This window comes from Hippocampus guttulatus, chromosome 14 (genome assembly GCF_054856545.1).
Source record: "Hippocampus guttulatus isolate MCC_2025c chromosome 14, RoL_Hgut_1.0, whole genome shotgun sequence".
Classification (NCBI taxonomy): domain Eukaryota; kingdom Metazoa; phylum Chordata; class Actinopteri; order Syngnathiformes; family Syngnathidae; genus Hippocampus; species Hippocampus guttulatus.
The window spans coordinates 14,160,103-14,178,151 of record NC_141274.1 but is presented as its reverse complement, the minus strand read 5'-3'; the positions used below and the strand labels follow the sequence as shown (position 1 = coordinate 14,178,151).

The window sequence follows — 18,049 nt, the reverse complement described above, 5'->3', positions numbered from 1 at the left end:
GTTAGTCATGATTTTAAAAGAAGGAGTATGTCAGACGTGTATATATAAAAGACCATTAATTAATTTGCCCCATATTCCAGCAAGGAAATGTAAGGTCGGCCCATTAGCGTTAAGTATGCAATAACCCGAATGTAATGACTCCCGTTGTGATTATTTTTCATGAGGAAATAATCCAGACGAATCAGCCTCCGCGGACCGGCAGATCATAAATGAATATTGTCGCAACTCCTCCATATTGTGCTGCGAACGATAACAAGTCGAGTCTCGGTAGCCTGACGCAACTACAATAAGCTATATAGAAAGCTTAAAACGGTCCCCTCCACCTCTACTAATCGGCCCATTTTCCCAATCTTAAAGAGAAGGGAGGACAATTTGCTGTCTATAATGGCTTTGGCAAGAGAGAGACAAGTTACTGAGGCGGTGAAAAGCCAGCGCCTCAGAAACGATCACGCCGGATCAGCTGTGGCATTGCACGCTGCCCAAGCGTGAAGAACCGCGGGCTGAGCGCCATTAGAATTAAAGCATATATTGATTAGACTTTAGTGTCCCTTTAGATTGTGTGCCAGTCGCTCTCACAAGACATCCAAAGCGCCTCCGGAGGGAGCCACGAGAGCAATGTCTATGCTAATGCCTACGGTAATAGAAGCCTCGCTTGACGTCAATTATTGACGCCAAGCTCTAAATGGCGGCTCGAACCGCAATTGAAGCTTTGTGCGCAGGCGGGGTCAATAGCAATAAGATGGATACCGGGGGGCAGGAGGGTCAGTTTCATTTCAACCTCACCACCTTCAGGAAATGACTTTGCTAATTGAAATATTAATTTGAAGAGAAAATGACAATTCCCAAGAGGGATTTGTGTTCATCCCATGCTATTGAGTAGGAATACACATCCATAAAGGCCCTTGGGAATGGCTTAGGATGAATTTCTCGGCCGTTGAAATGAAGTGAGCAAAAAAAATGAAGGATCGTAATAAAAACGGGTCAAGTAAAATACTGTCGTCGGACACGAGAAAGAGCCTGAACGGTTGGAGCTCAGGATAAAGCGCGTGAGGTTTTATGGACCTCCCGCAAGTCGGAGTTGTTGATAAAGGTCATGGGATCGATGCCCACTCTTACAAATCAAAATCATCTGTGCTCTTCAGAGCAGAAATAAACCTCTTAAAACACTTCGCCCTCCAACAGCAGCAACGCCAAGAAAAAAAAAGTTTCTGGTCCAATTATTTTCCATGACTCCAGATGAACTTCCCACCATGTTTACAAAGATAGGAGGAAGGAGGAGTCCTCTCTGATGGTGAGAGAAAGGAAAAAAAAATGACACATCTTTATCTTCCGGGGATGAATCAAAAACATTCCTCGAGCGGCAAGAAGGATGAATCGAAAGCTTGAGACGTCTGCAGCCGAATCCTCATTAAAAACAAAGAGAGCCAAATTTAGCCATCAAACATCCTGTAATTTCTGGAGCACACATCCGCAGCACTCAGGGGTGCGTTTGGTTTATCTCTGAGGAACCCTCGGTTTCATATCTGAATATTAAATTATTAAAAGCTGTTCATATTGTTCATCAGACATGTTCTTTAAAGCTTATTATGTAGTCCATTATCTGGTTCTGATGACGGGGCAAAAAGAAACAAAATACCCGTTGTGTGTGTTATATTTTCATGTTTCATGTACACTTTTGAGAAATGTAAAAAAAAAAAAAAAAAAAAAAGTGTGAGCGGCATTTTCAACTCAATTGAACTTCACACTGCTCCTCATCATACAAGTGAAGAAGGATTTGTTCAAAGTTTGTTTTTGTTTTATGTCATAGGATGACTGATGTATTTTTACACTCAAAAAGTCCCTGTAAAGTGAAAAAGAAGGATTCAAAATTTGAGAGGAGCGTAAAAACAGCACCGGGCAATATTTCGATTGATAAAAACATACGGAAATGTCAAAATTAAACACAAATAAAAAGGTTTCGACAGTCAGGATAGATGTCTCCGCTCTTTGCAGAGGATAAATATTATACGACTGTGCGTACTGACACGTTGAATGTGTTGCTGCACCCTTTGTGTTTAAATATCGCGTCTGTTAGCAATAGCATTAAGATAGCGGACTCAAGACATCTACAGTCTGTGTACAAGTTACATGAGGCTAGACTGTATGTAAAAGTCTCGGGACCCACGTCAGGAGGCTCTCGTACAGGCTCAATTACGAACTGGAGGTTTCACCGCAACAAAGACATTTTGCACAATTCCGTACTTCCACAAGAAGGGGCTCTGTAAGTTACCGTCGATGTCATCGGCAATTGTCCCAATACTTTTATCCACCGTGCCCTTTTAAAAGTTCTTCCCGGGCTTCCTTGTTCTGTTGACGATGCGTCGCGTGGCGAGGACGCACCCCCTCGCATCCATACCTGAAAATGGGCTGCCATGTCCCTACGTGCGCTCAATGTCCAACGAGAATATGAGAGTCGGTATGGATTGCAATTTCCTGCCATGCAACATTCCAGTCGCCGGCTTTATCAAGAGACTAATTCTAAATCAGTGACGCTGTCGTCCCGCCGACAGTCGCGGGCTGCTGCCAGGACGACAACTAATGAATTGGAGAGGGACGAATAATCCAGAGAGGCAATGATAATGATGCGGCTGGCATATTGCGAGCTGGGAGTTATGTGGATCAGTGTGAACGCTGGGGGCTTTCTCGCATGCCAGTAGACAACAGAGCAGCACGTGCATCAGGTGGACCGACGGGTGGGTGGTTTTGTGTGTTATAATGGCTTGGGATTTTGCATTATAGTTTGTTTTTAAGTAGTTTAGATTTTTGCTGTTTAATTTCAGCTAGTTGCAGAGTTTTTGGAGGATATTTGTTAGTTTTGATTCGTTTTTTAAATTTTCCAAATATGCCTGATTTTAGTTTAGTTTTTAATTGGTTTTAGTATTAGTTTTAGTTTAAAAAAAAACTCGTACGATGGCGGAGGGTCGCCCATATTTCCAAATTCGCTCTCATTCTGTCTGCAGAGATCATAATACAAGCATTTGTTGCGTCTCGCCTTGACAATTGTGGCGTCTTGCTTTCTAGTTTTCCCATGTCTCATCGTGAAAGCCTGCAGTTAGGACAAAAAGCTGCAGAAAGACTCCCAACGAGGACAAGAAACTATCATCCCAAGACTGTACGAGCAAATTTGAACCGGCTCCTGGTCCACCTGTGATGCAATTTCAAGTTTTGTTTTTTTTCTTAGTCATAAATGAAAACACAGCTGAGCAAAATCCTTTCGAAGCAACTTAGTGGCACCGTACGTTCCATCCCAAAACCTTTGTTGATAACACGCTGGTCTTCTGCTGATATCCGAGAGCCAAATGGAAGTCCGCAGGTTCCCAATGTGCCCACCCACCGTTCTAGTTAACATTGTGTAACATCACATTCCGTGATTAACGCTCCCCACTCTGCATCCTTTGCATCTGTGGTGCCCTCTGGGGTTTGTTTTTTTCCCGCCCGCATGTTTTTTTTCCCTTACCCTCTTGGGGGGGTTTAGATCAGGGGATTATTATTGTCAACGGTGGTTTTATGAAGCCTTCTGAGACACTTTTGTGATTAAGGGCTTAGTAAAACAATCTGACATGACAAAATACAAAATATGTTTGTTTTTTTTTAGAAACGATGCACAAAACCTCATGCCTCATTGGTGCTACTATTACTTCATGAGGTAAGCACAGCAATTTGTGGTGATTAGATGGTAACAAAAAAATACTTGGGTTGTGACTTTAAACTGATTCGATATACAAATGGGAGCAAGCGAGCAGCTCAGGATGCTCGGCGTGTATACACCTTGATCTTTGCACATCTACGTGTGTGGTCCGCTTAAAATAGACAACTGTGTGTACGAGAGCCACGTGAGACTTTTTTCCAAGGAGGTGATGTGCGAGAGTGTTAAACTATTGTTTCATTGCGGATAGAACTGTGGTCAGTGGTCTCTTCGCTCATCAATTCCACCGCCGCCTATCAAGCAACCACAGAAGAACAACTTCATGGAAGAGGTGGGAGTGTCTATATTTTATAAGAGCATCGATCCTAAACTGGATTAATTTCATCCGCTCGCTGGTCTGCCATTCAAATCACCGGCAGCTCTGTTGTTCCTGCTCCAAAGATGAAACTCAACCTAATTCTTCTCTGCTTGTCTCTGTGGATGACCTCGGCCCTCACAAGTGAGTGTTGTTAAAAAAAAAAAAAAAATTATTTTTTGAAATCATCATTTGATCTGAGTGTCCATGTAATGGTTTTCTTTGCGTTTGTCTTGTGTAGCGCACGGGCCTGTTTCGGACTGCTGTCCTGGCTTGTCCAACACCACAGTTAGCCTGAATCGAATCAAGAGTTACGTTATTCAGTCTGTGGGCGCCTGCTCCTTCAAGGCAGTAGTGTAAGTAAAACCTTGGCTATGGAGATTAAAAAGATACACCATATGTACTTCATATTTATAGAACACAGTAGATGTAGGTATCTTTGCAAAAATTGCCATTCAATTTTTCATTAGAAAGGAGAGTTTAACAGACAGCGACAGCTCTTGTTCATTTCAATGAAAACGGAATGAATTATTGCAAATTAGACAATTTGGTTCAACCCCCCATTTCCTCATTTTCCATACCACTGTTTGACAAAAAAAAAAAGAAAAACATGAAAATAGACTTTTCTGTGTGACCATTAAACTATTGCCCCTCCATTTTAGGTTTTACACTCACGGCCGCAAAAGAATTTGCGCAGACCACAACAGTTGTTGGACTCAGAGAGCCATGTTCAAAGTGGATGGCAGAGCTTTGTGGCGGAAGGAAGAGAGCAACGACAAATCCACAGGGGCCAGTGGGACGACTGTATCGTGCACCCCGTCAAGAAATTCACAAGGGAAGAAACGTCGAAGGGGAAAGCTGCTACGAATGAAAAAAGGCAAGACGCGGGTGTAGATATATTTGAACGAATGTCCTAAATAAATGTGGTTCAACAATGATTTATGTGCAGTATGTAAATCCATCCATCCATCCATCCATTTTCAAATCCGCTTATCCTCACATGGGTCGCGCCACGTGCTGGAGCCTAGCCCAGCCCTCTATCCCAGCCAATCGCAGGGACACACATAGACAAACAACCATTTGCACTCACAATCATACCTAGGGACAATTTAGAGTGTCGCATTAAACTGCCACACATGTTTTTGGAATGTGGGAGGAAACCAGAGTACCCGGAGAAAACCCACGCTGGCACTATCCATCTACCTAGCTACCTAGCTATCTATCGAGCTTGCTAGCTAGCTAGCTATTTACACAACACAGGAAGTTCTTTGCACTTTTCCTCCTTAATGTACTATGTACTATGCTGCATTATTCTTGGCTGTACTCTACTCCAGTGTACTATGCAAGCCTGCACTGCACTATTGCACAGTATATTGTTCAATACAATACAATGATTTACTATACTGTACCAGTTGCATACCTGTCAACTTTTCGGAGCGCCAACCTGTATAAACTACCAAAAAAAAAAAAATCCTTATAAAGAGCAAAAAATCCTTATAACATACCAAAGCATTTTATATGTCAAAATAACGACAGAAAAAAACCCCACGAAATGTTCAATGATATTTATTGTAGATCTCCATAATACAATGTCTGGTTAATGTCTAATCATCATTCTACTTAGTGGCATTACTGTGTTCAGAGTTGTATTCCTGTGTTACTTTTTTCACCAACTCCAAATGCTGACCCATCGGCTCGAAGTTACAGCATCAATTCATATTTACTTTGGAAATGAAAGCATTCGAGTAGACTAGCACCATTCTGGGCAAAAGCAAACGGAACTACCTGTTAGGGGGGTGGGGGCGGAAATCGTCAGAATCCGTATGATTTGTGCGATACGGCCATATAGTAAGATTCACCACTAAATCCGAATGAACTATGGCTAAACCGTATGAGTTGACAGGTATGCAGTTGTGCAAATCTGTGGAATGCAAGACAAAAAAGGAAAGCTTGATACCAATAAAGAAAAAGTATCATTTAAACCTGCGTCACCAGCTTCAGCTGACTTGCAATGGATCGATGACAGTCGAGTCATCTGATTTCACAAAGCCCCCAATAAAATTGTTACAAGTATGGTAGGTTGTTTTAAAAGTTGTCCATTTCATGGTAGCCCTCAATTCAGCCAATGTGGGAAAACCTTGAGTACACATTACCCGGAAACCACAAATTTAATCCAGTACGTAGTCTCACACACTGCCCCATAAATGCTCCATAGGCTGGTGGGTGGGGGGAGTCTATCATTGTGATTGACGTCTGCATCAAGGAAAATCCATTCACCTCCTCAAAGCTCCACTGAGAAGCAGCAGTTCTCTTCCCACACATTGTAAGCAAATATGTCTGGACTGGAAGCCCCCTAAACCTCCACCTGGGCAGCCAGAAGACCGCCGTGACTCAACTACGTACCAGGACGTATGGGGGCTGTGGAGGGCTGTGTAAAACTTCTGAATACCATCTGAGTCATTTGTGGTCAAAGACGGATAGAATTTCATTTCCCCCGGCGAACGAGGGTAACGCTCGGGCCTAACTAAGTAACTCCTCAAAGAATGGCCGCATCTCAGATCTGACAGCTGGCGACTCTTCGATTGACTTTCTTCCAAGAAATGTCTTTCAAAAGCCTTTTATTTAGAGAGCTCTTGCAGCCATTGGCTTAGTTCCAACTTTGCTAAAAATGCAAACAAACAAAAAAAAACATTTAATTAATTTGCATGGTCTGTTTCTGGTTTACATGGAAAGGCTGTACTAGAGGGGTGACCCTTTTTTTTTTTTTTTTTAAAGGAGGTTTTTAAGTAGAAAATATGACATTACTACAGTTCATGTGAAGCGGTGTGCCCGCTTCCGTTGTGTGCCGAGCTTTTGGGCATGACAGTTCTTCCCGTCGAGGTATGCCATGCTAGTTTGGGTCCACGACTTGGTCGGGTCGGCGCAGATTCTCTTGCCTTTTAACGTGACGAAACTGAGAAATAAGTACAAAAGAAACATAAGGTGGAGAAAAGTAAATTAAAACCTTTCCAACATCATATTTTTAAATTTAAAATAATGTGATATAGTACATGGGTTTTTTGGGCTTTTTTAAAAATTTTATTTTATTTTTACAATTTTACATTTTTAAAAATAATGTCACACCTTACATTAAATCTCAGACATGTGACTATAAAAGTCTATTTAAAAAGTTTTTTAAAAAAAAGGTTAATAATAACAGAGCAGTCCACAAATGACCCCTGGTCTGGAGTTTGGACACATCTGCTTAAAATACTTTCCTTGTAATTTCTCATTGGTAATATATTGCATAATAGAGATAATATATTTAATATGCATTCAAGAGAACAGATGCACTGTCGAAATTATTTCAAATGTAACTTACACCACGGCATGCAAAGCACAAGAGGGGGGTCGTTGGATATAGTACTTGGTCAGCAGATGTCGACGGACTTGCGTGTCGGAGATTTTGCGACAACAACTTGGTAACCCCCCTGAGATAAAAATATGGGGGCAAAAAAAAAAAAAAACCTCGTCAAATCAATAACACATCATCTCATATGTGAGCGAACTTGACATAGCACCTACCTTGAGCTAAGGCGCCGGGCACCATGACAGCAACCAGAAAAAGGCCGACCAAGTTAAGAGCTGTCATCGCACATGTCGGACGTAATCAGGTGTGAAGTGGATGTTGCGCTGCGGGCTTTTAAAGCCCGCGAACGTCGTCAAATACGTGAATTTGTGTCACTTGCGAGTCTGGCATGATGCACCCACAGTTGCACATACACCTGGAAATAATCAAACCTTTTTCCTTCCACGGAAAAAAGGCCAAAACAGCCCTTGGCCTTCTTTTCGACCTAGAGCGAGGGTGTCGATGGCCTACTTTTCTATTGCAGGAGTTTCGTGTCAGAGCACATTCTTTTGCAATTACAATACTCCTTAGTTTGTGTATAACAGCCAATATTTCATCTTGATCTTCGCGGTCAATCCAATTTTTCAGCTTTGTGCATGACCTGAGAAGCAGATCCACTTTTTAGCTCTTTTTTTGTCAGTTTGTTTGTGTGTGTGTTTTATGGTGCATTCAGCAGAGTTGGGGCACTCGACACAGGACTGGACTCGAGTCAGTCTTAGGTCACCAATTTTAGGACTTGGGATTTGCGACCATTTATCGGGTTTTTAGAAAATAATAAAACACATGTCTTGTACTGAACCACAAAAACATGTCACCATTGTCAAGGAAGAAGTGAACTGCCACAAAGGGAGGAAATGAAGCCCCGCCGCACACTAAGCGATATAAAAGCAAAGCGTGGAGAGTATCTGTCGCGGAAATGCATGAATGCCGTCAGTCAGTACCAGCGTGCAAACATTGCTAAAAGCCTCTCAAACGATCCACATGCACTCCATTATTTTTGGGGGGTAATCCGCGACTTCCTTGACAATCATGCCATGTTTTTGCGGTTCAAAAAATAATAATTTTTAAAAAACATTACAGTACAGTATAATGTTTATGGAATCTAAAAACCTAGTACAGGGCCACAGTTTGGCACTCATTGTGTTGGTATGAGGAACCAGTTACTATATTTTATTTGTACTTGTCCCAGCTCGTGTAATTAACACGACCTTGGACAGCAAACAAGTGAACGGGCACATTTTTTAAAGTCCCCCAGTCGGCGTTTGTAATGTGCTGAGATCTTATTGTACTACGGTGCTGTGTGGCTGCTGCAACAAAACAATTCCTCACTTATTGATGATGACGTATGACTTTTTCTACCGCCATTTTTCAGCAGCGTTTATTCAATTCATATATAGAAACACAATATTTACCCCATCTCAAAATATCTAGTTCATCATCGAGTTACTTTCAAGCGATCGCAGACTGCATATATCTTGATCTGCTTTTGAAAGCTTGTGAGACATGAACTCGGCCGTGGGTTTTCTTTCTAAGAGAGAAAGTGGCGCTCACAGAACAACTTGCGGTATGTAAACGGATACAGTGTACCAACAAAGTTTCCCTAAAACTCCCCCCTTGTTTGTGGTCACTTGATCTTTGCTGAAAGGAAGTGCATGTTGTACTCACGTGGTTGTGTCGACAACTTTTTCCTGCATGACTGCATACAGAATTATCAAGGTCCACCGTGACATTTTCTATCTTTAATGTATGAAACACGAAAAAAAAATCCATTAAGCAGTCGTCACAGGCTTTTGGTTGAAGATGATGAAGCAAAACACCCAGTGAGGTGCATCGCGGTCCCATACAGTCTACACTAGACAATACCAAAATGAAGTTGTGCACGTTTTTACGCCGAGCGCAGGGGCGCCCGTCAACCAAAATAGTTTTGCCTCAACTCTTTTTTTATATGAAATCTTCCGCAACGACGACAGTTATTATTTTCCTGGCACAGTATGATTATGAGTCAGTAATTTTACCATCTTCATTATCTGCAGATCTCTGGAATCCAATGAGTCATTTTGAGAATGTTTCACCAGATCTTCTATCTGCAGTGGTCTCAATTTCTCCGTCAGATTAATAATCTTTGTCTGTCTGCCACGGCCCTGAAAAATGAAATGAATCTTTATTCATTCATTCACAATCTAGCAATCACATGATACGATTCAGAGAAGTGGGTCCTTGATTTTCGTGAATGCTTCCTTCCTCCTTGTGGGTGACACTTCTTCTTTTCACTTGCAACGAATTCTAATGTTTCATTCAGAAACTTCAGCGCAATCTCGGCTGCGTTATATTTACTGCCGGCACTGTACGGACACACGGGCCTAACTTTCAGACTGATGACGAATCGTAGTGGCGTCAAACTCTATTTGTCATCCTGTTTGGAAACAAATGGCACCTTCCTCTGCTCATCCATATTCTCCTTTTGCTTCGGTTACAGGCAATCTTTGTTGAAATGATAGCATTGTTTGGGTAAAAAAAAAAGCCGCTTTCTACCATCAGCAGGCTAACATTAGCTCTTTCCCGCCCAACTACAGAGATCTTAGAAACAATGATGTCAGACTGACTTGCCGTTCATAGTCTCCCATTTAAATGTTTCTCCGCTTCTTGCCCAAAAGTCAGCCGGGACAGGCTCCAGCATTGCCGTGACCCCGGGCGAGGACAAGCAATATAGAAAATGAATGGATCACTATTTAGTCTAATTCACAAACATGTTGAGACTCGTGCCGACTGACTAATGACCAAAATGTTTGGCGGATGTTTGCGGTGCAAACCTCAGGATCTCCTTCCTTCCCTTTTCTTTTTGAAACAAAAGAAATACAGCATGGCACACTTACAAGTGATCAGCATGTGCATGTATATGTTTTTTTGTTAGTTTTTTTGCTGAAATCATCAAGATAATAACATTACTTCAAGGTCGCCATTCATATTTCGCAATAAGATTGCTGTCCACCCCTAAGTAGCCAGTCAGTCTGTCGGGACAAGACAGGACATGATTCTAGCGAGATCACTGACAATTCCCCTGATACCACAAAGTCCTGTAACATTCAACAATTATACAGATGGATGGTTGAACAATAAATGATCAAATAAAATATGACCTCTTATCACCTGTAACAAATTCCAAAATGTATCATCTCTGATTTGTTTGAAAATAGATGCTCTATGATCTATGCTGTTATTGACGTCTTTGTTTGCAGTGGTCTAGAATAGATTACATCATTCTGACAGCTGTTTCTAATATTCTGGTCGCCTTATTTAGCTGAGTGAGAGCGGCATAATACTCAAAACTAGGGATGAGGAACAATATTTTGCCAAGGATAACCATAGCTATAAGTTACAGTAAAACCCCTACAACTCATAAGGGATAGAGACCATAACCTACCGTGAATAGTAAACACAGCCAGTCATAGACGCCCTCAAATAATATTGTCTTAATAAATTATAATTAAACCATCAACCAGTTTGTTAAGTTGGGTGACGTTCATCTTATGTGTATATTGTTTGTGGTATCCCCCAAGGGTCAATTTTGGGCCCCATACCGTTTATTTTCTAGATCAATGACACTCATAAACAGGTGACACGTAAACAAACAACCATTAAAACACATAATCACACCAGAGGGCAATTTTGAGTGGTCAATTAACCAACCGGGCATGTTTTTGAAATGTGGTGTACCCAGAGAAAACCCAAGCAGGCACGGGGAGAAGTCAATGCAGGAATGCCGGGGACCAGAATTGAACCCCGGTTTCCTGTTTCTGTATATCAAAAGCACTCGATGTATCGGGATGCCGTATCAGATGAATACTGAAAGAGCGAACACTCAAACTAGTATGGGTCTGAAAAAAATTTAAATCCAACATCCTTGCTGTAACAAATCCAAACTTTGCTGTACTATTAAAATGTATAACATAGCCAAGTTGGATGACGAGTGTGTGTTAGATTTCAGTCATGTAACTGTAATGATGAAATCAAGGGAAAGAAATGCGTCACCGACCCTCCCAACATGAACACGCTGTTGAGTACAAGATGATGCCTGCGGTCAGTTGGCTTCCCCTTTTTCTCCGATAAAACCCGGAGGTCTGACCAGAGGGGATCACCCTTCTACTCCTCCTGCCGGATCAAACGTTCAGGTAGTCATCTGGAACCATCTCAAGAAACAATCATGCAAGTGAACACTGCAAGACTGGCATGCTTGGCCCTTTTCGTAGGCTACCTGGCATTGGCTGCCGCAGGCCCCGGTAAGTCATCCGATCCTGCTGAGGTGGCAGTACTTCACACGATGCTTAAACTGAAATCTATTCTTTGCATGTGAACAGGAATTAAGATGACCTCCTGCTGCACTAAAAGCACCTTGGGGCAGATTTCGGCCCCAATCATTGGCTACAGGATCCAAAGGAAGAACCTTCCTTGTATCCACGCTATCGTGTAAGAACGCAAAGAGCCTACGATGCTTCAATGTGATGAATCTTTTGTTGAAGCGAAACGAGATTTTGAGCGGTTTCTTTTATCCGCTGCTCAGATTTGAGACCACTGATGGAGAAGTGTGCAGCCACTGGAAGCAGGACTGGATCATTAAGAAGGTCAAGGAGCTTGAGTGAGTTGACTTTTGTCTTGTGCCTTTTTCTGTTAATATGTGTTTTGTTTGTTTGTTTTTTAACGCGTATCTCATATTCAACGTAACTCTGAAATGACGTGCATTTTTTTGTGTGTGTTTTACAGGGAAGCACGGAAAGTTAGAGTAAACAGCACTTCTTACCATCACGGAGAGACAAACACAACAGCCTTATACTGAGTTCACATATTTAAAAATATAATTACAGGTTTTAATTTAATATTTATTGGCATCAGTTTTATTTATATTTTTCTCTAATTTACCGGTTCGGAATGAATCTACTGTAGTCTGAAAGATGGATGATGTGGTGGCGAAAACTGTGTTCTGTTGTTTCCATTGAATAATAATACCTTTTCCTGATCATAATATTTTGTGTGTTTATTCGCGCCACCAAAGGCGTTTTCATTGTTGCCTGTGAAACGAGATGTCTCATTTGGAAAGTGGCTCCCTTGAGTTATTAAAGTTCCTGTAGAGTGAAAATATCTTGTGAATTTGGTGTTCTGAAAGATGAAAGAAAATAACAAGTGTATAAAATCAAGCACTTCTCTCAGCTCTCAAATGCTGCGGCAGTGTCCCTTAACTGTGCTGAAACCACGCTGCGCTACAGTTAAAAATGGATTCTACTTTGTTCAGCAACTTTAAAAAATATAATTTACACTTAAATAAACCATGGCTGGAATATGTCCCACCAGGTCATGGCAGGGTTTTCTGTGAGGCACTCAAAACCACTCATGAAGCTCCTGCCCATTTCTCACAATTTGCAAGTTTTCAGCAATCCTCTTCAAACATGTACTTCAAAACAAATCTCTGAATTCATTTTACGAGCTCTTTAAAACAGCAACGTCTTCGTGTTCATTAATGGCCAAGATTAGGTCCGGCATTTTGCTTTTGTGTGGGTCATTAGTCAGGGAAGAATTCTAGTGTGGATCCAGAAATTTGCTTCAGTTATTGTTTGCGGCATTGTGACATATTTCATTGAATGATGCATGAAAGTCCAGGGTACTCAAATATGCTTCACAACCCCCCCCCCCCCCCCCATCTTTTGATCGTGTCCTATCCCTGATATGATATTTTAAAGCGATAAAATCTTTTGCAACATTCTAATGGCTCAACTTACTTTTAGCATCTCCTAAAAAGCAGTCTTGAGTCTAGTTTTCGACAGTGCTCATCCTCATTAGGGTTGAGCCGGAGGCTACCTGAGCTGTTTTTGACCAAGAGGCGGGTCACACACACTCTGGACTGGTCGCCAACCAATCACAGGACACATAATGTATCAACAAACAACCATTCACACAGAATCCCAATTTCACCACGGGGGTGACCGCTGACTTCGAGTATTATTATCTACTATGAACATAAGATTGCAAATGTATCCTTTGAAAAGCAATCTGTAGCATTTTGGAGATGGGACCTTTTTCACCGTCTCTCCCAAAATATCGTCCAGCACTGTTTTCTCACTTTCCTGGGTCATTTCCTAATCCAGAAGATTCATTGCCCATTCTCCCATTCATTCATCAAATCAAAAATGACTTGGCCCGCCGGATATGAATCATTTTGAAGTGAACGTCATGATTCAAGTCTGGTTCAAGGGTTACAATTTTGGATCTCTTTTGCCACTCAGTGGCCAATCCAGGTTACTGCAGTGAGTGACTTGTGGCTGGAGTCACCTTGCGTGACCGCAGCATCATCAAGCCCTGTGGCCTCCAGAGCAGAAATGGCAAACTGGGCAGCTTTTTGACAGTCACGTCATGCATTTGCATGAGTTAGCTGGCACGACGTCTCATTAAACATTTTAAGGCACCCTTCAGCTGGTATGGCATCGTTGTTTTTTTGTTTTTTTGTCTTAATACTGCAGGCGGGTGCCACTTTGCGCAGTCCCACACACTTTATAGACTTAACTGAAAAGCACAAAGGTTCACTGTGTTAAAACAAAAAAAAGTAATCCACGTTCATCGCAAAGATGCTCGGCTTTGAAGTCATAATTATTCCGCATTAAGGTTGACAGATTGACCACAGAAGTGACGATTAGCATGATTGCATTTCAACATATTCATGACCTCCAACTGGCAATTTCTTTAACTGCGCCACAAATGCTGCGAATAGCAAATTGGAGTGTTGATTTGAAAGGTTTATGTGGTATTGAGGAGAGTGCTCTTTTCTGGTTTAACTCAGTATTTTTTTTTCTTCCAGGTTTAAATGATTCAGTTGGACACCCACCAACCCGTTATTTATTTGGATGCTAAAAAGATGAAGCAGGTTTAAGCATAAGCACAACACGATCCTATATTGATATCTTGAGTTATGTGTACTCCATCTTACAAGTTTTTTTTCAAGTTCCAAGCCATCGGTGGATGGATTTTAGCAATATGGATATGTTCGGATATGCTAGCGTTACTTGGGGTATTCCACTCGCATTCAAACAGCCTGTCAAAAAAAAAAAAACTGCCATTGGTGTTTTTATGGCATAAGATTTGAGAACTAATTTTAGATTTTTTTTTTTAACACTTAACTCCCATACAGAGAGCGGGAAGTGAAATGATCCCACAATGACAGCCAAAGCTTCACAGTTTACACATTTATCCTCTACCGGGACATTATGCAACTGTGAGGTGTGTTGATGTGAGCCGTTCAAAATATCAGCGCACTCGTCGGCGCTGATGAATTGCTGTCGGTCCGCTCATTTCGTTTTCCAGTGCTCTCATCTGTAACATGCGTGAAAATACTCACGGTGTGATGATGAACCTGCACGCTTGGTTCATCATCACACCGTGAGTATTTTCACGCACGCTACATCACAGCACTTCCTCCTCGCGTCATGAAGATAAACCCTCACGTCCCCATGCTCTACTGTCATTTATAGAATATTTAGATCACATGCATGCATAATGGCGCCACTGTAATCTGTTTCCGCATAATATTGCCTTTGTCTTGCCTTACTTTTCCCCAGGGGAGACAAGACTAATATCCACTGTCATCATTTCATGCTGTGTCTTGAAGTGCAGATATGGGTGCTTTACCACATCAGCAATCTTGTGGGGGTTTTTAAAAAATATTTATTAATTTTTATCCAAATCTCCTCACAGCCACCACACTCCCTCCTCCTCAACATGCCCTGTTTCATCTGCTATAACGTAACAACTCCAAATGTAGAACATGCACAGATTCTTTTACGGCAGGGTTGTGTGAGCATCCACAACATAAATATCCTTTCAATGCAGTCAAAGCTACATGAAATAATGAGTATCACGAGTACTACCTCTCCTTTCTTATCATTTGCATTCTTGTATTGAAAAGACAGGACAGAGTCTGTTGTGCATCAATTTCCACCTCTATTGTCATCATCATACCTGAACCGCTCAATATGTTCTCAGTGGCAGTGGTAGGCTAAATTATATTAGCTAACATCTTTTTGATTTGACGGGGGGGGGGGGGGGTGTTGTAATTTTTATTGTTCTGTTGATCATTTCAGCCTTACTTGTCATCAACCTTTTTAACCACTTAAGATCCCCCCCCCCCCACCCCCGAAATCTCCGGTTGAATTCCAAATTGTCCAAACGTGACATTTGACCTTTGAGTTCCATTGCGTTATTCTTTTCAAATAAGAGTGACTGGATACCCGTACAAGAGGTCATTTAAAAATCTTCAGAACAAAAGGCAGTTTTTAAACAGTCTATTTTATTATTGACGGTGAGTGTTGGTGTTTGGTTCAATTTCGTATGCTCGCCTAAATGGAGTTTCGATTCTCAGACATTTTTTTTCAAATCAGTTTTCAAAGTTATTCCTCTCTGATAGCCATTAGAACGCAGCTGTTTACAAAGGAATGTAGTTAACTTCGGATGAGAGATGGTGACTCATGATGTTCTCCTCTGACTTACTGCCCTCCTCTGCCCTCCCGCAGTCCCACACGTCGACATGTCGCACCTTCCTCCACATCCACAATGTGTATGACGTCAATGATGCAGTCTCCGGCCACCAGGGAGCGCTGTTTGAGGCGGCTTCTCCACTCCGCGGAAGTTGGAAATGGCAAACGTTTATCACACGACTGAGGTGGGTTCATGAGATAAAATGACACCAATGTGTAATTGTGTGCAGGGCATCTTGAGGTTTCAGTTTCACCCCCGTTTTATTGTGTCTGCATACGTGTGTATGTGTGAGCTATTGTGTTTACTGATAAAAGAAAAGGTAACTTGATCAACTGGACAATCATATGGTTTGACAGCCTAATCCTCACTAAGCCGCCCAAACACAAACTCTTATCACCAGCATGTCTGCCTCAGAACAAAAAGAAAACACCTTCATGTGATCTTCCTGCCAGCTGTTCAATTTCAGGCGACTTTTCTCATTTGCACCCGTTAGTCGTGATAAAATAATGATAAATGTTTTAAGTGGAGTGTATTAACCGTAATGAAGAGAAGTTAATTTGAAAAGCCTTTTACAAAATTGGGGTTGGGACACAGAACGGTTTATTGACCATTTAGCAGGCAAACCTTTGTTGCACTTAATATGTGTTTTGTATTTACAGTGTGCCTGTGTTCTTAGTTTTTGAATATGCGCAGGATATAACCTACTTTAAGTTAAAGTGATTTTTGTTTGCTGAATGGTTATCTTCTGCCTAAAATTATATAAGAGCATAGTATGTTTATGTATGCGGTATTTTCAGAAAAAAATATCTTTTTAAATAACAGAACATGGACATCAAGTCGTTGACCACTTTCTCGTGTTATTTCCAACTAGTTATTCACCAAATAAAAATGAACTCAACATTTGGGGACAGTTTGAATAATTTATGTTTGAATAGCAGGGAGAAAATGAACCTAATTTGGCACTGCAGCTGAATATTTTTGAGAAAGCTTATCTCATACTCTTTTTTTTTTTCGCCATTGGTAAGAAAAGATGGGTGGGGGTTGGTTTTTTTTTTTAGGGGGAACGAGGGTGAGGGTGAAGAGAAAGGACCACCATTGAGTTGTCCACCCACGTAAAGCCCCCTCTGGTCACCTGCGTGGGTTTGGGCCAAAAGAAAGGCGAGAGTGCGCACACACACACGACACGCACATGCACATGCACACACACAAACAAGAAAGAATGATACCCTTCTAACCTCACCTGTGAAATGTGGAGTTAAAACATTAAATATAACCAAGAAACATCATGAGGCTGAAAAAAGTACAATATTGTAATAGTGCTTCACATCAGAGAAGATGAAAAGCTCTTAAAAATGCTTTTGGCGTTGACTTCAAACCCTTTATGCAAATTCCTCCTGACAGTAAAACCTGTACAATAAGCCAAACAACGTACTCCTCACTGTGTATGTGTGTATGTGTGTGTGTGTGTGTGTGTGTGTGGGTGTGCGTGTGTGTGAGTGTGTGAAGAGTAATGGTAAATGACTTGATGTGGAATTGTTAGTGAGCCCAGAAGCTTGTGTCCTCTCCTTCTCCTCCTACATCCCATCTGCGTGTCCACAGTGTGGGTGATTGCAAGAGCTGCGGGGGTGATGAGGAATTATTGTAGCGAAACGATAAGGAAACTTGTGATGTAACAGTCTGAGTTCCACTTGTGCTGTCCAGACCAAGGCACAGAATGAGAAGAAAAGAAAAATGGTATGGGGGGAGTAGGGGGGGCTTGCTGTATTGTGTGACATCAGAAGGTGCCCCGAGGTGTTTTAGTCTGGCAGAGCCTTGGCAGACTACAGCGGATACCTCACGCCAGGAGAGGTGAGGGGAACAGTGGAGAGGTGCACCGAGAAATATTTTTAGGGTGATCTGTTATCTGAGGAGCCGGGTCACATCGCTGAGAGGGGAACACGGTACAGGCTCTCCGCCAAGGCAGCAGATACGGAGGACTGGAACAATGAAAACCCTCTCACACACACACACACACACACCAGAGACACGTTCCCAGGAGCACAAGAAGCCAACCGCAAACCTCACTCTTGCACGAAAGGCCGGTTTGAACTAGGCAGAACAGTTAAAA

The 18,049-nt window shown here is 41.8% G+C and overlaps 2 protein-coding genes and 1 long non-coding RNA gene across 4 annotated transcripts in view; 2 read left to right on the top strand and 1 right to left on the bottom strand.

Annotated features, from left to right (window-relative positions):
- LOC147195265 (uncharacterized) overlaps positions 1-4,149 on the top strand; it is a 29,267-nt gene extending 25,118 nt beyond the window's left edge. Inside the window, exons 1-3 of one of the 2 annotated variants that reach the window (XR_015102757.1) lie at positions 3,563-3,685; positions 3,936-4,016; positions 4,105-4,149. This is a non-coding gene — a long non-coding RNA (uncharacterized LOC147195265). Of the gene's footprint in view, positions 1-3,562; positions 3,686-3,935; positions 4,017-4,104 lie in introns of those variants that run through there. The other variant, XR_015102756.1, reaches the window with a different exon arrangement.
- Positions 4,150-5,348: 1,199 nt separating this feature from the next.
- Positions 5,349-7,704, bottom strand: LOC147195264 (monocyte chemotactic protein 1B-like). Its single transcript, XM_086128375.1, has 3 exons — positions 7,605-7,704; positions 7,402-7,510; positions 5,349-6,993 (listed from the first exon to the last, which is right to left on the bottom strand). The coding sequence occupies exons 1-3, from the start codon at positions 7,669-7,671 to the stop codon at positions 6,852-6,854; spliced, it is 318 nt and encodes a 105-aa protein (XP_085984501.1). The 5' UTR covers positions 7,672-7,704; the 3' UTR covers positions 5,349-6,851.
- A 3,863-nt stretch (positions 7,705-11,567) lies between these two features.
- On the top strand, positions 11,568-12,540 carry LOC147195263 (uncharacterized). The gene is made up of 4 exons (XM_086129386.1): positions 11,568-11,705; positions 11,784-11,892; positions 11,987-12,061; positions 12,187-12,540. Exons 1-4 carry the CDS (start codon positions 11,630-11,632, stop codon positions 12,257-12,259), a joined length of 333 nt encoding a protein of 110 aa, XP_085985512.1. The 5' UTR covers positions 11,568-11,629; the 3' UTR covers positions 12,260-12,540.
- Positions 12,541-18,049: the final 5,509 nt, after the last annotated feature.